The sequence below is a fragment of the Macaca nemestrina genome, chromosome 4 (genome assembly GCF_043159975.1).
Source record: "Macaca nemestrina isolate mMacNem1 chromosome 4, mMacNem.hap1, whole genome shotgun sequence".
Lineage (NCBI taxonomy): Eukaryota > Metazoa > Chordata > Mammalia > Primates > Cercopithecidae > Macaca > Macaca nemestrina.
The window spans coordinates 77,800,295-77,823,906 of NC_092128.1; the positions used below are offsets into that span (position 1 = coordinate 77,800,295).

Genomic DNA, 23,612 nt, shown 5'->3' on the forward strand with positions numbered 1-23,612 from the left:
ACCACCAGGCCCAGCTAATTTTTGTGTTCTTAGTAGAGATGGGGTTTTACCATGTTGGCCAGGCTGTTTCCAAACTCCTGACCTCAGGTGATCCGCCCGCCTCAGCCTCCCAAAGTGCTGGGATTACAGGCGTGAGCCACAGTGCCCAGCCTAGAAAGAGTTTTGTAAGATGAAATATGCGGCTGGGCGGGGTGGCTCACGCCTGTAATCTCAGCACTTTGGGAGGCCAAGGTGGGTGGATCCCGAGGTCAAGCTGGGCATGATGGTGCGTGCCTGTAATCCCAGCTACCCAGGAGGTTGAGGCAGGAGAATCACTTGAACCCAGGACAGGGAGGTTGCAGTGACCCGAGATTGCGCCACTGCACCCCAGCCTGGGTGACAGTGCAAGACTCAGTCTGGGAAAAAGAAAAGAAATATGCAAGTGCAGTCTGAACTCAGATCAGAACTAATGCTCTTCCCAGACAGTATCTTGCAAAAGTATTATAAAATGACAGAGTCAATTCTCCGTTACTCTCCATTATTTGCGTTTCAATTTGGTGGCTCACTTTTCAGTGTGAGTCCTATCTTTAATACTGTTTAATACATGCTGTTCAAGAGTGGATGGCAACTTCAAGTGGTTCCTGGCTGTCAAGAGCCTTCCAATTCCACTCCATAAAATGGAAGGGCCCATTGACATATCTTAATGGAAGGGTATAAAAGGGTATATTGTTTTAACATACATTAAACACTTTGTTACCAAACATGTTGGAGGAATACAAAGTGACAGTTTGTGATACATTTAAGTAATTTTAATTCGGATTGGTTTCTTCCTGTTACCACTTTCAGGGCAAGTGAGGCAAACATCTAACTACCTTCACCATCCCTACTCCTATCCCAGCACTCCTGCATGAACATTCACATCATTTCTAATTCCCACACCAAAGTCCTTCCTATCACGTATGTCTTGCTACTGTCAGGGACATAAGGAGGTTGGGGAGGGAGTGGGTGGAGGTATGGGCAGGGGCAGGGGTAGGGGCTTGAGCTGACATAGTACATACAACAGGAATTAAAGGAATCAGAATCACATTGCAGGTTGTGAAGTAGATAGAGCCTGTGTATTGAAGTTACACAGCTCTAAGTCTAAATCCTCAGCTCTGACACTTTTTAGTTGGGTGTCAGTTGACAAGTTACTAAACTTCTCAGAGACTCAGCTTCCTTACCTATATAAGTGGTTAATAATACCTACATCCTAGGGCTGTAGTGAGATTTCAATTGCATTTATAAGGTGTAAATACTCAGTATACACTCAAATATAGTCTATATTTGTATTGGGTGAATATGTGGAAATTAGAGAGTTCTAGGCTTTTGATAGAGACAGGCCAATTTACTTGCTTATCCTTGAATGCAGGTTTCTTGACATTCCTTTTCACTGTTGAATCTATTTCCTGAGCCATTACAGCCACTGAACCAAAATCGGGCACAAGAGTTGACCTGTTTGTCATAATACCATCGAACCACATATTCACCACAGTTTCCAGGTTTCAAGGCTTCCAAACATCTAGGATCTAGAGTGAGAAAAGGAAAATGTGTTATGGATTTTTCTTATACTGAAGACATGAAAAATAAAAACCTTATAAAGTTATATAAATAAACTTTATTCTTCATGCACACTAATGAACCAACCAAGAAAATGTGGTTCTAAGCCCAAAATATTTCCCTCACCACCTGAAACTCTGCTACTAGATATTAATTCTTTTGAAAACATGAAAGTTTTTGATCCTCATGAAACCACATTAAAAATGCTTATTTCTCTGAGGGCCTATGTGAGACTTCATTGGCTAATACTTTTGTGGGGATTAGAAAGACAGGACTTCCTTCATTTACATTGGATTTGATTTACAATCAAATGAAAATATGGAATAACATTTCCACTTTCTGTACACATTTCCTCCCACTCTGTTCACAGAAAGCACCACTATGATCGCATGCAATTGCCCACTATGAAAGGAAAACTCTTTCAGTTACAAAAAAAAAAGTAAAATGAAGGACTGTCTTTATATTACAATTATTTTTAAAAAGAACAGCTCTTGCAGGACACTAAAAACATGCTATGGCCGGGCGCGGTGGCTCACGCCTGTAATCCCAGCACTTTGGGAGGCCGAGACGGGCGGATCACGAGGTCAGGAGATCGAGACCATCCTGGCTAACACGGTGAAACCCCATCTCTACTAAAAAATACAAAAAACTAGCCAGGCGAGGTGGCGGGCTCCTGTAGTCCCAGCTACTCGGGAGGCTGAGGCAGGAGAATGGCGTGAACCCGGGAGGCGGAGCTTGCAGTGAGCTGAGATCCGGCCACCGCACTCCAGCCTGGGTGACAGAGCGAGACTCCGTCTCAAAAAAAAAAAAACAAAAACAAAAACAAAAACATGCTATGACCTTCTAATGTCATATTGTCTTATCGTAGAAATACACCTACTATAAGAAAGCATAGGATAGCTGTAACAATAAAACCACATTGTCCTGATAAGGTTCCTTTAATTATGGAACTCCTCATTTGTTAAATCCCTTTTTATTGTGTGGCACTCTGGAGTGCCTTGATTAGTATTTCCTACTTTAGGAAGTGATTCCAAGGTAGGAGAAGCCAAAAAACAAACAAAAAACCCCAAATAGATAATTGCTCTCTGGGATTTATATGTCAGAAGCGTTATTTTGCAATAGCTAAACCAGTACTTTCTCTATCTTCCTTAAACATTTTCCCAGATTTGGGGTATGTCTTGATTCATTTATTTTCTAAAACTTACCTCTAAATCTACCTCTACTATGCAGACTCCCTAGACCAAATGGAAAAAGAGTCATGTATTTCTACTACCTTTGCCCTTAAAAACAAAACCAAATAATGTATATGTTTAATTCATTTTAAAGCTAATCTAAACTTTTGAACACAAAAATTGTCTCTCATATTCTGCAGAAAATATGTACATAATAATACAATTTTCTATAGATGTGAACTCTATAGAAAATATGTTAATGAATCAGAATCTAGATTTTAGCTTCTCTTTCCTATGCAATAAAAGGTTCAAAAATTCAAATGTCTACATGTGTGAAGGGCACATGTAAGACAATAGGGAGCAGTATGGACTACGGCAAATAGGAGAACATAATCCCCTCTAAAAGCATTCAAATTAAAATAATAAATACTATAAGAACTTTGAAATTCTTTATAGACCAGATTTACTCCACAACCAGCCAGTTTTCAAATTCTACATATAGTCCAGTGAAAACTATATTTTGTCCTGCTTATTTAGAATCATAACATTTTCTCTCTGGGTAACCCTGTGCCTTCCGCACATTGTAGATACAGTAGCAGGTTGGCAGATCTCTCTTACCTTTGTGCACCAAATCTGTGCACGATACTGTAGAATCAAAATGGGACTTGGAGTTCTGGTTTACCTACCCTCTGCCCCACCCACAGGGGTGCTGAGCAGTGGCCTGGGGGTGGTGGTGGCCTCAGATGAGGTAGTGGCAGGCAGATCATCAGCCCAGGTTGGCTCTGGAGCCTTATCATTTTCATCCTGGTCTCTGGTGACACTCAACTACACACAAAAAAATTCACATTTTGTGTTTCTAATAATATCAAGTAAAAAAAGTACTAGTTTGCTTTTGGGAACATATAAGGACAAGTTCAGCCATGCTGTGTTTCCCTAGCTCTCTGATATTAACAATTTCAAATAAAACTCAGGAAATAATGCCCCTCCTCTGTGTCATGCATCCTGAATCCCCAAGTTGTAGATTTTCCCACCACTTGGTGTGGGTGTATTTGTGTGTATACACACACACACACACAGCCCACCTCCAGGCACAGATTTTTGGGTGCTGGGACATCCAAAGCAAGTGTGAAAGATGTGAAGTTGAGAGGAGTTCATTTCATTCTTAGCCACTGCTATGAGAAAATAACACTAATTTCTTTAATATTTTTATGGCCTTTCTCCATTTCCTAACACTAGACAGCTTAACAATATATTCCAAAATATTTACCATGAACTCAATCAATTTTGAGATTGGGAATTAGGGTAGCAGAAAACAATAATACAGCTGAAATAAAAGCAACATTCATCACTTTTTGATTGCTTACCAAAATCTTAGCTGCAGACACCTCTGCCTGCTCTTTCTATTATTACACCCCAGCTAAGGCCAAATGTTGCAGAATGCTTAACATCTAAGATGCTCTAAGAAATGTTTGGTATCTAAAGAACAAAAGGTTTTTGTTTCAAAAGCAAATTTTCTGGACTAAAACATTGAAATTTCATCCAAATTCATGATATATAATGAAACAAGAAAGAAAGGTGTTTTACTTTTTTTAAAAAATCATGTCTTTATACTAGAATGATTTGTAATCCTTTGGGTATAGACCCAGTAATGGGATTACTGGGTCAAATGGTATTTCTGGTTCGAGATCCTTGAGGAATTGCCACACTGTCTTCCACAATGGTTGAATTAATTTACACTCCCACCAACTGTGTAAAAGTGTTCCTATTTCTCCACGTCCTCTCCGGCATCTAATGTTTCCTGACATTTTAATGATCACCATTCTAACTGGCATTAGATGGTATCTCATTGTGGTTTTGATTTACATTTCTCTAATGACCAGTGATGATGAGCTTTTTTTTGTATGTTTGTTGGCTGCATAATGTCTTCTCTTGAGAAGTGTCTGTTCATATCCTTCACCGACTTTTTGATGGGGTTGTTTTATTCTTGTAAATTTGTTTAAGTTCTAGTATAAAGACACATGCACACGTATGTTTATTGCAGCACTATTCACAATAGCAAAGGCTTGGAACCAACCCAAATGCTCATCAATGATAGACTGAATAAAGAAAATGTGGCACATATACACCATGGAATACTCTGCAGCCATTAAAAAGGATGAGTTCGGAGGGCGCACCAAAGATGGCCGAATAGGAACAGCTCCAGCCTCCAGCTCCCAGTGTGAGTGACACAGAAGATGGGTGATTTCTGCATTTTCAACAGAGGTACTGGGTTCATCTCACTGGGGCGTGTCAGACAGTTGGTGCTGGTCCGCGGGTGCAGCCTGACCAGCGAAAGCTGAAGCAGGGCGATGCATCGCCTCACCTGGGAAGTGCAAGGGGGAAGGGAATTCCTTTTCCTAGCCAAAGGAAATCGAGACACACAACACCTGGAAAATTGGGTAACTCCCACACTAATACTGCACTTTACCAAGGGTCTTAGCAAATGGCACACCAGGAGATTATATCCCACACCTGGCCCAGAGGTCCCACACCCGTGGAGCCTCCCTCATTGTTAGCACAGCAGTCTGAGATCTAACTGCAAGGTGGCAGTGAGGCTGGGGGAGGGGTGCCCACCATTGCTGAGGCTTAAGTAGGTAAACAAAGCTGCTGGGAAGCTCGAATTGGGTGGAGACCACCACAGCTCAAGGAGGCCGGCCTGACTCTGTAGACTCCTCCTCTGGGGACAGGGCATAGCTAAACAAAAAGCAGCAGAAACCTCGGCAGAGGTAAATGCCCCTGTCTGACAGCTCTGAAGAGAGCAGTGGATCTCCCAGCATGGAGGCTGAGATCTGAGAACGGACAGATTGCCTGCTCAAGTGGGTCCCTGACCCCTGAGTAGCCTAACTGGGAGACATCCCCCACTAGGTGCAGACTGACACCCCACACCTCACACGGCAGGGTACACCCCTGAGACGAAGCTTCCAGAGAAAGAATCAGACAGCAACACTCGCTGTTCAGCAACATTCTATATTCTGCAGCCTCTGCTGCTGATACCCAGGCAAACAGGGTGTGGAGTGGACCTCAAGCAAACTCCAACAGACCTACAGCTGAGGGTCCTGACTGTTAGAAGGAAAACTAACAAACAGAAAGGACACCCACACCAAAACCCTATCAGTACGTAACCATCATCAAAGACCAAAGGCAGATAAAACCACAAAGATGGGGAAAAAGCAGTGCAGAAAAGCTGGAAATTCAAAACATCAGAGCGCATCTACCCTTCCAAAGGACCGCAGCTCATCGCCAGCAATGGAACAAAGCTGGACGGAGAATGACTTTGATGAGTTGAGAGAAGAAAGCTTCAGTTGATCAACTTCTCAGAGCTAAAGGAGGAACTACGTAACTAGCGCAAAGAAACTAAAAACCTTGAAAAAAGACTGGATGAATGGATAACTAGAATAATCAATGCAGAGAAGACCTTAAAAGAACTGATAGAGATGAAAACCATAACACGAGAACTACGTGACAAATGCAGAAGCTTCAGTAACTGACTCGATCAACTGGAAGAAAGAGTATCAGCGATTGAAGATCAAATGAATGAAATGAAGCAAGAAGAGAAGTGTAGAGAAAAAAGAGTAAAAAGAAATGAACAAGGCCTCCAAGAAATATGGGATTATGTGAAAAGACCAAATCTATGTCTGATTGGTGTGCCTGAAAGTGATAGGGAAAATGGAACCAAGTTAGAAAACACTCTGCAGGATATCATCCAGGAGAACTTCCCCAACCTAGTAGGGCAGGCCAACACTCAAATTCAGGAAACACAGAGAACGCCACAAAGATACTCCTCAAGAAGAGCAACTCCAAGACACACCATTGTCAGATTCACCAAAGTTGAAATGAAGGAAAAAATGTTAAGGGCAGCCAGAGAGAAAGGTCAGGCTACACACAAAGGGAAGCCCATCAGACTAACAGCAGATCTCTTGGCAGAAACTCTCCAAGCCAGAAGAGAGTGGGGGCCAATATTCAACATTCTTAAATAAAAGAATTTTCGACCCAGAATTTCATATCCAGCCAAACTAAGTTTCATAAGTGAAGGAGATTTTGTCACCACCAGGCCTGCCCTACAAGAGATCCTGAAGGAAGCACTAAACATGGAAAGGAACAACAGGTGCCAGCCATTGCAAAAACATGTCAAAATGTAAAGTCCATCGATCCTAGGAAGAAACTGCATCAACTAGCGAGCAAAATAACCAGCTAATATCATGACAGGATCAAGTTCACACATAACGATATTAATCTTAAATGTAAATGGACTAAATGGTCTAATTAAAAGACACAGACTGGCAAATTGGATAGAGTCAAGACCCATCAGTTTGCTGTATTCAGGAGACCCATCTCACACGCAGAGACACACATAGGCTCAAAATAAAAGGATGGAGAAAGATCTACCAAGCAAATGGAAAACAAAAAAAAAGCAGGAGTTGCAATCCTAGTCTCTGATAACACAGACTTTAAACCATCAAAGACCAAAAGAGACAAAGAAGGCCATTACATAAAGGTAAAGGGATCAATTCATCAGGAAGAGCTAACTATCCTAAATATATATGCACCCAATACAGGAGCACCCAGATTCATAAAGCAAGTCCTTAGAGACTTACAAAGAGACTTAGACTCCCATACAATAATAATGGGAGACTTTAACACCCCACTGTCAACATTAGACAGATCAACGAGACAGAAAGTTAACAAGGATATCCAGGAATTGAACACAACTCTGCACCAAGCGGACCTAATAGACATTTACAGAACTCTCCACCCCAAATTAACAGAATATACATTCTTCTCAGCACCACATCGCACTTATTCCAAAATTGACCACATAGTTGGAAGTAAAGCACTCCTCAGCAAATGTACAAGAACAGAAATTATAACAAACTGTCTCTCAGACCACAGTGCAATCAAGCTAGAACTCAGGACTAAGAAACTCAATCAAAACTGCTCAACTACATGGAAACTGAACAACCTGCTCCTGAATGACTACTGGGTACATAACAAAATGAAGGCAGAAATAAAGACGTTCTTTGAAACCAATGAGAACAAAGATATGGCATACCAGAATCTCTGGGACATATTTAAAGCAGTGTGTAGAGGGAAATTTATAGAACTAAATGCCTACAAGAGAAAGCAGGAAAGATCTAAAATTGACACCCTAACATCACAATTAAAAGAACTAGAGAAGCAAGAGCAAACACATTCAGAGGCTAGCAGAAGGCAAGAAATAACTAAGATCAGAGCAGAACTGAAGGAGATAGAGACACAAAAAACCCTCCAAAAAATCAATGAATCCAGGAGCTGGTTTTTTGAAAAGATCAACAAAATTGATAGACCGCTAGCAAGACTAATAAAGAAGAAAAGAGAGAAGAATCAAATAGATGCAATAAAAAATAATAAAGGGGATATCACCACCAACCCCACAGAAATACAAAATACCATCAGAGAATACTATAAACACCTCTATGCAAATAAACTAGAAAACCTAGAAGAAATAGATAATTTCCTGAACACTTACACTCTCCCAAGACTAAACCAGGAAGAAGTCGAATCCCTGAATAGACCAATAGCAGGCTCTGAAATTGAGGCAATAATTAATAGCCTACCAACCAAAAAAAGTCCAGGACCAGACATATTCACAGCCAAATTCTACCAGAGGTACAATGAGGAGTTCGTGCCACTCCTTCTGAAACTATTCCAATCAACAGAAAAAGAGGGAATCTTCCCTAACTCATTTTACAAGGCCAACATCATCCTGATAGCAAAGCCTGGTAGAGATATAACAAAAAAAGAGAATTTTAGACCAATATCCCTGAGGAACATTGATGCAAAAATCCTCAATAAAATACTGGCAAACCGAATCCAGCAGCACATCAAAAAGCTTACCCACCATGATGAAGTGGGCTTTATCCCTGGGATGCAAGGTTGGTTCAACACACGCAAATCAATAAACGTAATCCAGCATATAAACAGAACCAAAGACAAAAACCACATGATTATCTCAATAGATGCAGAAAAGGCCTTTGACAAAATTCAACAGCCCTTCATGCTAAAAACTCTCAATAAATCCGGTATTGATGGAACGTATCTCAAAATAATAAGAGCTATGTATGACAAACCCACAGCCAATATCATACTGAATGGACAAACACTGGAAGCATTCCCTTTGAAAACTGGCACAAGACAGGGATGCCCTCTCTCACCACTCCTATTCAACATAGGGTTGGAAGTTCTGGCTAGGGCAATCAGGCAAGAGAAAGAAATAAAGGGTATTCAGTTAGGAAAAGAAGAAGTCAAATTGTCCCTCTTTGCAGATGACATGATTGTATATTTAGAAAACCCCATTGTCTCAGCCCAAAATCTCCTTAAGCTGATAAGCAACTTCAGCAAAGTCTCAGGATACAAAATCAATGTGCAAAAATCACAAGCATTCTTATACACCAGTAACAGACAAACAGAGACCCAAATCATGAATGAACTTCCATTCACAATAGCTTCAAAGAGAATAAAATACCTAGGAATCCAACTTACAAGGGATGTAAAGGACCTCTTCAAGCAGAACTACAAACCACTGCTCAGTGAAATAAAAGATGACACAAACGAATGGAAGAACATACCATGCTCATGGATAGGAAGAATCAATATTGTGAAAATGGCCACACAGCCCAAGGTAATTTATAGATTCAATGCCATCTCCATTAAGCTACCAATGACTTTCTTCACAGAATTCAAAAAAACTGCTTTAAAGTTCATATGGAACCAAAAAAGAGCCCGCATTGCCAAGACAATCCTAAGCCAAAAGAACAAAGCTGGAGGCATCACGCTACCTGACTTCAAACTATACTACAAGGCTACAGTAACCAAAACAGCATGGTACTGGTACCAAAACAGAGATATAGATCAATGGAACAGAACAGAGCCCTCAGAAATAATACCACACATCTACAGCCATCTGATCTTTGACAAACCTGACAAAAACAAGAAATGGGGAAAGGATTCCCTATTTAATAAATGGTGCTGGGAAAATTGGATAGCCATAAGTAGAAAGCTGAAACTGGATCCTTTCCTTACTCCTTATACGAAAATTAATTCAAGATGGATTAGAGACTTAAATGTTAGACCTAAAACCATAAAAACCCTAGAAGAAAACCTAGGCAATACCATTCAGGACATAGGCATGGGCAAGGACTTCATGTCTAAAACACCAAAAGCAAAGGCAACAAAAGCCAAAATTGACAAATGGGATCTAATTAAACTAAAGAGCTTCTGCACAGCAAAAGAAACTACCATCAGAGTGAACAGGCAACCTACAGAATGGGAAAAAATTTTTGCAATCTAATCATCTGACAAAGGGCTAATATCCAGAACCTATAAAGAACTCAAACAAATTTACAAGAAAAAAACAAACAACCCCATCAAAAAGTGGGCAAAGGATATGAACAGACACTTCTCAAAAGAAGACATTCATACAGCCAACAGACACATGAAAAAAATGCTCATCATCACTGGCCATCAGAGAAATGCAAATCAAAACCACAATGAGATACCATCTCACACCAGTTAGAATGGCAATCATTAAAATGTCAGGAAACAACAGGTGCTGGAGAGGATGCAGAGAAATAGGAACACTGTTACACTGTTGGTGGGATTGTAAATTAGTTCAACCATTGTGGAAAACAGTGTGGCAATTCCTCAAGGATCTAGAACTAGAAATACCATTTGACCCAGCCATCCCATTACTGGGTATATACCCAAAGGATTATAAGTCATGCTGCTATAAAGACACATGCACACATATGTGTATTGCGGCACTATTCACAATAGCAAAGACTTGGAATCAACCCAAATGTCCATCAGTGACTGACTGGATTAAGAAAATGTGGCATATATACACCATGGAACACTATGCAGCCATAAAAAAGGATGAGTGTGTGTCCTTTGTAGGGACATGGATGCAGCTGGAAACCATAATTCTCAGCAAACTATCACAAGAACAGAAAACCAAATACCGCATGTTCTTACTCATAGGTTGGAACTGAACAATGAGATCACTTGGACACAGGAAGGGGAACACCACACACCAGGTCCTGTTGTGGGGAGGGGGAAGTGGAGAGGGATAGCATTAGGAGATATACCTAATGTAAATGATGAGTTAATGGGTGCAGCACACCAACATGGCACATGTATACATATGTAACAAACCTGCACGTTGTGCACATGTACCCTAGAACTTAAAGTACAATTAAAAAAAAAAAAAAAGGATGAGTTCATGTCCTTTCAGGGACATGGATGATGCTAGAAACCATCATTCTTAGCAAACACAGGAACAGAAAACCAAACTCCACATGTTCTCACTCATTAGTGGGAGTTGAACAATGAAAACACATGGACACAGGGAGGGGAACATCACACACCGGGGCCTGTTGGGGGTGGGGATCTAGGAGAGGGATTGCATTAGGAGAAATACCTAATGTAGATGACAGGTTGATGGGTGCGGCAAACCATCATGGTACATGTATACCTATGGAACCAACCTGCACATTCTGCACATGTATCCCAGAACTTAAAGTATAATAATAAAATTCATGTCAGTTATTCTTGACAAGTACCAGGAGCTAGACAAATCTTTTATGGGAATAATTATATTCTTTTTTCATTTTCAAATTTTTCCTTGGATTCCAGCTCTATGCAATTGAATCAGTCATTCACCTGAGTCCTGACACTTGGTTATTTATCCTTGCAACGGTTTCTCTTGTTTATTTGTTTGTTTGCTTTATTTATTTAAATAGTCAAATCTGTGACCAATATAGTTTTTTATGCTTTTTTACTCAGGGATCCTGGCATGCTGTCATCATTAGCTGCCCTCTGCCAGCTAAGCTGTTCTACTGCTTTCGACTTTTTGTGTGTGCGCATGCACACATACACGCACAAGAGGGAAAAACTAATGAGTACCATTAGTCATGTATGTGTATTTTTTACAGTGGTTTATTATCAGGTGACACAGAGCAAAGACTTCCATTTGGATTGGTTGTTAGCCCTATATAAAGAGCACACAATTCAAATACAATAGGAACTTTTCACTGTCCCCTGAACACAACTTTTGGTACAAGTGGAGACAAAACCGGAAATTACTTGAGGTTCCTCTTTCTTTCGGAATGATCCTGTATGCACATACAGCAATTTGAATGTGAACTTTTTAAAATAATCATTATATTAGAGAGTTTAAAGCTAGAGGAAAACTTTCTTGGTCCCTTATTTTCTTTTTTATTTTTCATAGAGATAGAGTCTCACTGTGTTGCCCAGGCTGGTCTCAAACTCCTGACTTCAAATGATCCTTCCACCTTGGCCTCCTTGAGCCCAGCACTGAGTCCCTTATTTTCTACTGGAGGGAATACAAAGCTATAAATGATTAAGAAACTTTCCAAAAGTTATTGGTAAGCTAGTGACAAATCTTCAGGAAAAAAAAAAATCCTGTTGTTTTTTGCTTGGATGTATTTAATTTTAAGCAAGAAATAAGAGTTTGAGGAGTTTATCAAACATAAAAGTCAACTGACATTAGTCTACACTTCAGATATACGGTCTAGAAGGTGAGACTGTTCCATTGAAGAGGTGGGCTAAGCAGCACAGTTTTCTTCAAGGAATTAACTCAGCCTTTAAATATTTACCTTGTTCAAGTCTGGAGTCCTCAAAAGCTATATTTTACCTCTTCTAAGCTTAGGAATGTGTGTTTTCATTCTCAATCACATAATCATTTGGAAATTTTGACATCTGTTAACATTATACCACAGATTCCAAGACAAGCAAAATTAACTTTAGTAGGTGAAAATAATTTCATTAATTTTCTGGCTCAGTGAGATGTCAGATTATTTCAACAAATGCATAATTATTATGGCTTGCAATTTTTACAATTTCCTTACCACAAAAGCAAGCATGTTAATTGAAGGGAATTTTAGAAAATGTGGATATCAAAAAAAGAAAATAGAAATCAGAAGTAATTCTACCTCCTAAAGATAGTCATTGTTGGTATTCAGGTATATTTTTCCCCAGTCTTTTTTCTGTGTGCGTATCCATTTTTTTTTTTTTTTACAAAAAAATACTGTGTGTTTGGTTTTCTATGCTCTATGCTATTTTAAAAAAATATATTATATTATGACATAATATACTATATTATGATACTATATTTCGCCATGACTCTATAACATTTATTTTATTATTATTATTATTATTTTGAAGACAGAGTCTTGTTCTGTTGCCCAACACGATTTTGGCTCACTGCAACCTCCACCTCCCAGGTTCAAGCAGTTCTCATGCCTCAGCCTCCCAAGTAGCTGGTATTACAGATGTGAGCCACCACGCCCAGCCTCCTCCACATTTTTGTAACCTTGCCTTCCACTACTCCCAGAATATCTGGTCAGGATCTTTCATTCCTTCTTCCTTTCTACTCTGCCTCAGGCTCTCAATATCAACCCTTCCACCACAGCCTAGGAGAAGTTGGTCTCCATGAGCAAAACCTTCTCCAATAACCCACTCAGTACTGATTCTCCCCTTCTAGATGATGCACAATACCTTCTGACTCTTCTATACTTGACGCTGATTGTGTGTAATTTAACCTTTAGTCCTATCCTATTGAAGAGTAACAGAATATGCCTCCCAAAATATGCCCCTGTGGCACACTGATTATTTTGAACTGAAGGCAATTGAGAATCAGATACAAGCTCATTTGTCTCAATGCAGGAGATACATTCATAAAGGCATCCGTCCTCAGAAAATCAGGGTTAATGACTCAAGAGGAGTCTAGACCCTTAGTTAGCCCAGAGATACACCAGAGGACTCTACATAACAAACTATTTACTAATCTTTATCTTCCATTAGTTCACCCATATGTTTATCTTCCCATCATCTGCTGCTGTAGAAAGTCCTTTCCCATTGTCTTGTCACTCCTCTAAGCTCTATTGTTCTTTCATTAAGATGCTATATAAGACCAAGTGCTAACCACCCCTTTGAGCTACTCATCTCCATGCTCCTATGTGTATATGCTGCATGTTAATAACTTCTGGATGTTTTCCTATTGTTAATCTGTCTTTTGTCAGTCTAATTTACAAGGCCCTAGCTAATAACCCTAAGATGGGTAGAGGGAAAAAAAATGTTTTCCTCCCCTCCACTATCTTGTATAATTTCTTGTTTTCTAAAGAAATACCACTTTCCTGATAAGAGAAATTATGCCATATCTTTTTTCTTTCTTTTCTTCTTTCTCTATCTCTTTTTTTTCTATCTCCATAGCATAAAATAGGCAAAAAGTATCCACTGAATAAATTCACAATGGGTTAATCTTTCTGTTATACTCATCTTTAGGTTGAACTTAATAAGGATATGCAAAAAGCAAAAGAGAAAGAGATAAATTTGCATTATTTAATTCCTCTAGACTTTAATGTCATCATTTTTCAAATAAAAAAGATTAAGCCCTCACCTGCCTTCCAACTCTAAAAGTTGGATTTAACCAACACAAACGACTGGCAGAATACACACCCAATTCATGATAGTGATTGCCTCTGGAGAGATGAGGAAAAAGAGCTCTGGAGGGAAAAAGTTAGGACTTTATCTGAAGCAAGAATGAATGAACAAATGGAAACACTGGTTACTTCTGGGTGGTGAGAATGCAGCCAAATGTTTGTTGTATTTCTATTCTTTTTAATACATCTTAAATCTAAAAACACAAGCTTGCCTGTAAGCTCTGCACATTTCTACTCCAGCCACACTGGCCTGCCTTAGAAAAGAAGGCTGGCTCCAGCTCCAAGCAGGGACACCATAGTCAAAGGCACAAACGAGGAGTCTAGGGGCACCTGAGAGCCGAACCTGGAGTCCAGGGCTGCTCCGTGTAGCTGGAGAAGCAGACGTGTTATCACCATTCTCTTTCAGTCTTTGAGCTGATCTTTAAGGAGAGGAAAACGGACTCTAAGGAGGATTGCTGACCAGGTGCCACATGCAAAAGGTCTTTTGCTTTCTGATTTCCAAACATTTTCCTCATAATTTATTGCCCAGAATTTTGCATATATTACAAAGTCTTCAAATCTGAATGCATGTCTGCTCTGGATGAATGCTAATGATCATCTGCATTAGTGTTTATGTTAAGACTTAGCATTTTCCCAGAAGTGTGGGTCAAAATTTCTCCAATTCGGCTCTGGGGATTCTACTGCCAGTGGGCTCCGCAGCCAGGATCTTCAGATTGTCTGGCTTCTCAGGAGTCCTTCTTGGTTGATTCTCCCCAAGAATCAAACACACTTCCTTGTCAGGTCTCTCTGCACTCAAATACTTAATCTGAAGGTGATTTATTTGCATTTTAAAGTTCCCGGGGGCCTTTAGGAACACCTTGAATTTGGGCTGCACCTCTCTGGATTAACTGTGGCTTTCATAAAGGGTGGAATGCAAGATTTTGTTCTGTTTAAACCTCTCATACATTAAAATGCAGTAAAATAGCCTGCATTCTGGCTTGACCCAGTAAATATTTTTGACAGCTGTAATCATATACTTTTAGAACAGGAAGAATATTCTAGTAACAATCTTTTATTTTACAGATGAGAGAACTGAGACCTCAGGAAAATAGGTGATTCCCCTAATGTCAGGCAGCTATCAGATTTCATTTCTAAGATGTCATTCATCATGAGATGTACTATACATTTTAAAATAGTTTTGAAAAAAGACCACACACATTAAATAGATGCATCCCAATTTCAGAAATAATAAAATAGAAAAAATACAGGCTTTGGAGTCAAGAGAATAGTTCTTAGCTTCAGCTCTGAGACCACAAGCCAGGTTTCCTGACTTCTCGGTCTGGAATATTTCTTCTAGATCAGTTAGCAATATGTTTATTATTTTTTGTTTTTTCCTCCTCCATAACACAGGTGCAAGTTATATTCTGAGGGTAACAAGTCTATTATAAGCAATAAATAATACTTATACAGCAACCTTTTGCAGTGATACTAATAATTAGTTGTTATGCAGGGTTTTATGAAGAATTTGAATGTTTTTCATGATCACAGTGAGAGAATGTTAATTTTATTTTTCCCTAAGAACGTATTTTGGTAGAAAGAAGAGGAGGAAGGAAGGACAGAGTTAGGTGTCTTAAGGGAGTGACAGAAGGGACAACAGTGAAAAGGAAGAGACAACAAAAGGGAAATGGTACTTCTGACATGATTGTTTACTAGCTTTGCAGTATCGCCTAGGGTAGGCTCAGGAATGATCTGAGAACAGAAAGGTTGTAACAGATTCATTTAATTTTAGATGTTTGGATACTGTAACTATACTTATTAGATAAAGGTGGGTGTGCATGCACAGAGGCATAAATATGTTTTTGTATATGTGTATGTGTATACTATGTGCGGGTGCATGTGTGTGCAGTCAAGTGCTGCATAACGATGTTTTGGTCAACCACACCACATACACAACAGTGGTCCCATCGGATTATAATACTATATTTTTACCCTTTTCTATGGTTAGATATGCTCAGATATACAAATACTTACCATTGTGTTACAATTACCTACAGTAGTTAGTACAGTAACATGCTCTGCAGGTTTCTAACCTAGAAGCAATAGGTTATACTATCTAGCCCAGGTGTATAGCAGGCTATACTATCTAGATTTGTATGAGTACACTCTATGATGTTCACACAAAAACAAAATTGCCTCACGAAACATTTCTCAGAAAGTGTCCCTGTCACTAAACAATGCATGACTCTATGTCAAAGATTTAAATGTGAACATAAATGCACATGTTTGTTCAAACTAAATATCTATAATGAAATAGTTGTTTAAAAATTCAGTTTTGCATTGGTGCTTCTTTAAAAAGAGCCAGAATGAGAAAGCCTAGAGACAAGAGGTGTGATGTGAGAAGGTCAAGTTCACTGCGAGGTCCCGCTATCTGGGTCAAAGTTCCCCTAGAGAGACCTAGCTGATGTTCAGCTTCCCTTCATGTGGCTCTTGGTGTTATAAATCCAGAGTATTTTGGTTGTATTTTTTCTTATTTCCTCCCCTCCCCAGCTACTAGAAAGCTTCTTCTGTCCTAGTCTGTTAATGTCATTTGTCTCTCAAGGCCATCAAGCTTCCTGGGACTTGATACAGAGGCATCCGTTCTTACTTTTCCTCATTATGTATCATAACTGCCTTGGATGTCCCTCAGGCACCTCCACTTTACATGATGCAAACTAAACTCACTATTTTCCTTAAAAAACAAAACAAAACAAAAACCACCCTGCCTTTTATATTCTCCATCTCAGTATATAGTGTTTCAATCTATCTCATCTCCATGGTAGAAACCCGATAGTCCTACCCAAACCCCTCCCTCTCCCTAACTTCCAATCCTTTCAATCACTATATCCTGTTAATTCTGCCCTAGAAATCGCTTTTCAATCTGTGCCTCCTGTTTATTCCCACTGCCCCTGCCTTCTTTCAGGGCCTCATTATCATTTCCCTGGACTATCACGCCTCGTATCTCAGCCTCCAGTCTCCTCACCTCCTCCTAGGTATGTTTCACACAGCAATCAAGGTTATTCTTTCTGTGAACCAAATATGAGTATATGACTCTTACTTTTAAAACTCCTCTGCTGTCTCTGTCTGCCTGGCCTATAGATGAAGTTCAAGCTCCTTGCCTTAATACATTAAGACATTTATAATCAGTCCTTAAATTACCTGTCCAGTTTTAACTCTAATCACTCTACCACCCACACCCTAGGCTACAATTAGACTGAACTTGTTCAACTTTCTTGAAATGCCACGGCACTTTAAAGTCTCCCTTTGCCTACCGTTTTTCTAGTTGTTGTTGTTTTGTTTTTGTTTTTGCTAGGAATACCCTTCCCCCTGCTCTTCTCTTGAAAAACTCCTCGTTATTCTTAAAACTTGACTCAATGAATGTCACCTCCTCTGTGATGCCTCATGTTATGAACTAAATGTTTGTGTCCCTCCAAAAATCATACATTGAAACCTGAATCCCCAATGTGATGGTATTTGAAGGTGGGTCCTTTGGGAGGTGATTAGGTCATGAGGGTGGAGCCTTTATGTATGGGATCAATGCCCTTATAAGAAGTGATATGAGAGATGAGCTGTCTCTCGGTCATGTGAAGACATAACAAGAAGGTGGCTGTTTACAAGCCAGAAAGCAAGCCCTCACCAAACACCAGATTTTAGACTTCCCAACCTCCAGAGTGTGAAAAATAAATGTTTGTTGTTTAAGCCACTCAGTCTATGGTATTTTTGTTATGGCAGCCCCAACAGACTAAGACACTTTCCCATTTCTCTTTCCTGAAATTAATTGCATCATCTCTGTGTTTCCTTCATAGCTTTGCTAAAATTTGTAATGCATCTTGTACTTACCTATCTCCCTGAAAGAGTGTGAGCTTCTCTCAGGCAGAAGCCATGTCTTAAGAGTCACACCATCTATCATAGCAGTTAATAATCAATACATGCTATTGGAATTCACTGGTATTAATATAGCAAAAATGTGATTCAGTGATTATAAGGAGGGCTCAGTTTAAGCATCAATTCATGGATGAAACCTGAGCTTGCTCTTGTTTAGGAAGACTTTAGAAAGGGATGTCAATTGACTAGAGAGGGACAAAGTGGTAAGTCACACAAACAGGAGAGGCCCCAGTAGCGGTCCATGCTCAGGAGGAGATAGACTGTGTCCATTATTGTCTGGAATTTACTTTAAAATGCACAATATAGATCACGGTTGGCAACACTGTGGGCCAAATCTGAGTCACTATCTGTTCTTGTGAATAAATTTCATCAGAACTCAGCCACACTCATTCATTTAAGTATTATCTATGGCTGTGTTTCTACTTTAAAGGCACAGTTGAGTAATTAGAACAGAAATCAAATGACCTGAAAATCCAAAACTATTCAGTATATGGCCCTTTACAGAGTTTGCTGACCCCTGGTATAGACCATGGAGTATAAATGTTTGTGTTAATTTCAATCTGCAATTTAGTAGAATCTGTTGCCCTGACTGGAATTACCCATTTTGCAATTGGTTACTATTTAATCAAATAGAAATATGTTAGAGGCCTTTCTGCCCTTTTGTGAACAGGATGTGAGAATCTAGTAAGTTCTATAGTCTGTGCCCTTAGGAATGGTATCGCAGGCCTGATTCCTGAATGGCCCTGAGTTCAACTACTGATCTGAATGTTCCTTAGGGCCTTAGTTTAAGTAGACTGTTAGCTGAATCCTGATGTTGGAACACTGTTGCACAGGCTCATGGTCACTCTTTCATGTACACGAAGGCTTCAGAAAAGGGCAGTGCAAGGACTTCACTGAGCTTACACAACAGGGCCATGACTGCTGTGTGCCTGCTTGCCAGAGGATGTCCATGGGGGTAATAGAAATTGGTCTGGACTTGCCCAAGTTGCAATTTGGTGGAGAAGAGACTACAGCACTCATTAGTAACTATAAAAGGCTCCCCCATTTTCTCCTTAAAAAACTAATCTTTGCCCATAATCTGATTGGCTGAAGTCAGTTCCCAGAAGCTTGCTAGGAGGACAGTCACATTTGTGTCAATTGATTCAGGAGGTGGCTCTTCACATGCTATGTGATTGAGGAGCTCTGAAACAGAGCATCTACTTTGCACCATATGCATATATAGCCTCCCTCACAGTCCTCACTCAGAGCACAGGAGGTGGAAGCCAAATGAGCAAACGCATGGCTTAGAGTGTGGGAGAGTGGCCAGTTGGGCATATGCATATTTAGAAAAAACATGAGAGGGTACAAAGTGGGAAGAAGATGCACAGACGAAGAGGGAGAGTTGTGGCCTGGTATGAAAGGCACTGCACAGCATGGCAAGTAGGTGAATTCAGAGTGTCGTGTTAATCTGTCATAGCACACATGGTTACTTTGATGGTGATAGGAGTATAATATAAAAATGTTATCTGCAACGTTTAATAAATACGTATAAAATACATAAGTTTTTAAAAATACCCTACAAAACCTAATTCTATTTCAGAACTAGAAGTCTAAAGTCAAGATACTAACACTTAGAGCCAAGGACCTAAAAATACACATGCCTCAGCTGATTCTTGACAATGCAGGGCAGAATGATCTTTGATATCAAACAGAGAGAATACACCATTTTAAGCTCACAGAGTAAGTGAGACAGTTACTTACTGACTCAGAAATTTCTTTTTGAGGCTCTGGAGTAGATTCACTGAGTTCTTCCCCTGACATCCCAAATCCAGGTGGAAGTGATGATGAACCAAAGATTTGAACGAGATAGGAATCAAAATCCTCACAAATTTTTTGAAACAATTTTTGCTTCAGGGTGTCTTTTAAAAAAGAAGTAGAAAAGAGAGATAGTAGAAGCAATGAAACAATACTTAAAACTCATTTAAAAAGATCTGCACTCTCCTTAAAATATGTAATTTCCCATTACTTGAAATCAACAGCTAAGTTAACTAACTTATAAAAGCATTTTTACATCCTGTGTAAGAGGTCATCTAAAATAACTTGATTTAATATATATGACACAAAGAGGCAAAAGAATCACTTTAATGTATGTTCATCCAAAGTGTCTCTGTTCACCGTGAATCACTCCTTGTCAAGAGCTAGCCTCACCCATAGTAAGTTGAATTGGCAACTACCTCTGGTTTTAAGGATAGCAAATGGCCAGCCAGTTGAAAATATTCCTTACAGGCTGTAACAAATATACTAACTCCAGATAGAATGATGAAGCTCTCCAAGGATTAAATATAAGTTGGCTCTGAAATGTCTCTGGCTATTCTAACACATTCACAGCCCAGTGAGATTGAATATACCAGATAAACAAACCCACCAGTCAGCCAGCAGGGTATTGAGGAAGTAGAACCCCAGGTTAGAAAGCTCTGGAGAAGGTGAGAAATAACAAATGGAAAGTTTCTGAGAACGGTATGCTCTCCTTAAGGCCAGTGTGCTGGTACACGGAGTAGGCAGGGCATGAGGCACTGATGGGCGGTGCCCAGCCACATCAGACCCCACTCCCAGGTGGGTAAAGGAAGAAGGATGAAGCCAAACTGAAGCCTTTCTCTTACTTCACAAACTTGCCAGGTGCAGGTCTGCCAGAGTGAATCATCAGTTTCCAAAGAATTGGTATACATTTTATCATAAAGTCATACTGACCATGATTTAATCATAGATTAAATTAGATCAATGTCCTAGGATGACTCATTAGTAAATATCAGTTAATGTGAAAGGATAAACTTAGCATAGAGAAGCCCATCAGATTAGCATTGACTGTACAATACATTTTATTATTTATTATTTATTTATTTTTTGAGACAGAGTCTTGCCTGTCACTCAGGCTGGAGTGCAGTGGCGCAATCTCGGCTCACTGCAACTTCCGCCTCCTGGGTTCAAGCAGTTCTCCTGTCTCAGCTGCCCGAGTAGCTGGGAATACAGGCACACGCCACCACGCCCAGCTAATTTTTGGATTTTTAGTAGAGACAAGGTTTCACCACACTGGCCAGGCTGTTCTCTAACTCCTGACCTTGTGATCCACTGTGCCCGGCACTGTACAATAAATTTTAAAATGTTGTTCTTTGAGATAAATTCCTGATATCAACCTGTTTACTCATCATTATCTGCTTTCATAAAAACAGAGACTAGAACATGTCCTCTAATTCATCCCAGTTACTTGCATTTCTCATCTCTTTAGATGATCATAACTTTTTTTTCATTCAGCATGTACTTCTTAATTCATTTTTATTTCCTGACTGTTTTCTGCCTTGCTGTTGGCTTGCTCAATCCCTTATTTTAGTTAGGTAACTTTCTGAACATTACCCAATGTTAGCAATATCCCCAAGTCCTATTCTTTCTCTCCATTCCTGTCTGTTGACCATGGACTCTAGTTAACTCCAAGGCCAACTCAGCATTTATTAACCCTGATTAAAGACAAGGGATTGTACCCTCCAAACTGAATGACACTAAGTATTTTTAATCTTCTGGAGTTTACGTGTTACCATTTAATGTTGGCATAAGCCTTATTAGCCTCCAAATTTTTCTATTTGGTCAGGACAAACCAGTGATATGGTACTTGGAGAAACAACGTAAATGCCTTTCCCCTGGGCCAGACAGCCTTCCTTACCTTGCAGGGTAAAGAAATCATCAAACTGGTAAACATGCTCTGGGTCAGTAGCAATTAGATTCATTTCTTTGTGGAATATTTCAAAGTTGGGATCATTTTTCTTCACCACCCCTATCACAAATATCTCCACATTGGTGTCACTGGCATTCTTCACCACCTCTGTCAGTTTCTCTTTATCACGAGAATCTGTCTGCCCATCGGTGATGACCAAGGCCACTTTTTTTACACCCGGCCTTGCATCTTCGAACATGTCGTTGGCTGCTTGGAGAGCGGTGGCTGTGTATGTGCCTTCCCCCAGATACTGCATGTTGTCCACAGCCAACTTGAAGTCATCCTTGCTGGAGAACTGCTTCAAATTAGCCACCTTCTCCACCTTATGGCTATAGTTGATAATGCCTATGCGGGCCGTGGCAAGGTCCAGAGCAACCCGGTCAGCCATAGTCTTCACAAAATTTTTGATGATCTGGAAGTTCTCTGGCCCCACGCTTTCTGAGCTGTCAATCACAAACACCAGCTCTAGCGGAGTCTCTTTGCATTTGGGCCCACAACCTAAAAGATGAATGTCGAGATAGAAACATTGTGGGAATGATTGACATCAGATTGTTGAGGGGAGGGGAGACAAAGGCAATGATGAACCTGAGACCTGAATTATTCTCTTCCTTTTCTGTGATTGTGAAAATACCTAACAGCTCTCTCCCTTCTGGTTTCTATACTTGACTCTTTTAAAATATACATAATATATAATATAATATATGTGTGGGGAAAAACACTGTAGTGGATAGTAATAAATACTTATGTGCTTGTTTCTTGGATTTTAAAATAAAATATTTTTAAAAGAGTTAGCATGCCCTGTGGATGCCGTCCCAATAACATTCCTCTTCCTCTCCCAGAGAGGTAACCACCATCCAACATTTGCTGTTTATCATCCCACCATTGTATTTAATCTGAATCTGAAAGCTGATATTTCAGTCTTCAACCATAGCCATATATGAAAATTGAAATTTGCTCACCAGGCTGGCCAGTGGATGAAGTAATGGGATGAAAAATTGTCATTGTGGTGGAAGGATTAGGATCTTAAATGTACACAGGAACAGCTATCCCTAACTACTCTAGTTTATGTCTCCAGTCACCCACAATGACAACTATGGCAGCTTTCACGTTACCAAGGAGGCCAGCAGTACATCCATGCTATGAAAGCTTTTGAGGGGAGTAATCCCCGAGAACACTAGTCAGTTAAAAAAAACCTTCTATTTAAGTTGATAACAACCATGTAAAGCAGTTGCCAGAGTCACCAGGAAATTTATCAGGGTTCTGTTTCTTTATTCATATCTTTGTGTTGTTCAATAAGCCTACTGCAGAAAACCATCAGGAAATCATGTGCTATTTTTATAGGGCTTCTAGAACCCAGAAGCCATGTCTAGATTGCTCTCTCACTAGAGAGACTCCCAGGCTGATTCTTAGGCCCAGCAGTCTTCTAGGAAATAAGCTGGTTCTGGGATTCTCTGTATAGAAGGACAACAATATGCCTGCCTCTGACTACTTTAAACCCAGAAGATTCTCCCATCATTATTCCATTAGTCTCTTGCCTTTTGGCTAATTTCTTTTCTTTACTTCCTCTTTCTGGTAACTCTAAGTTTGGAAGCCATGGAAGGATTTAGTAGTTGTGAAGCAAGGTGAACACGTGACTCTGTCCTCCCACCTTTGGGACTGAGTACAACTCAAAACTCTACTCAGAAA

At 39.9% G+C, this 23,612-nt stretch overlaps 1 protein-coding gene across 1 annotated transcript in view; it reads right to left on the minus strand.

Annotated features, from left to right (window-relative positions):
- Positions 1 to 341: 341 nt before the first annotated feature.
- LOC105475566 (collagen type XXVIII alpha 1 chain) overlaps positions 342 to 23,612 on the minus strand; it is a 184,552-nt gene continuing 161,281 nt past the window's right edge. Inside the window, exons 32-35 of the mRNA XM_011730931.2 lie at positions 21,876 to 22,424; positions 19,925 to 20,082; positions 3,434 to 3,572; positions 342 to 1,544 (exon numbers count right to left, since the gene is read on the minus strand). Of these exons, the coding sequence (XP_011729233.2) occupies positions 1,372 to 1,544; positions 3,434 to 3,572; positions 19,925 to 20,082; positions 21,876 to 22,424 (1,019 nt within the window). The 3' untranslated portion in view covers positions 342 to 1,371. The remainder of the gene's footprint in view (positions 1,545 to 3,433; positions 3,573 to 19,924; positions 20,083 to 21,875; positions 22,425 to 23,612) is intronic.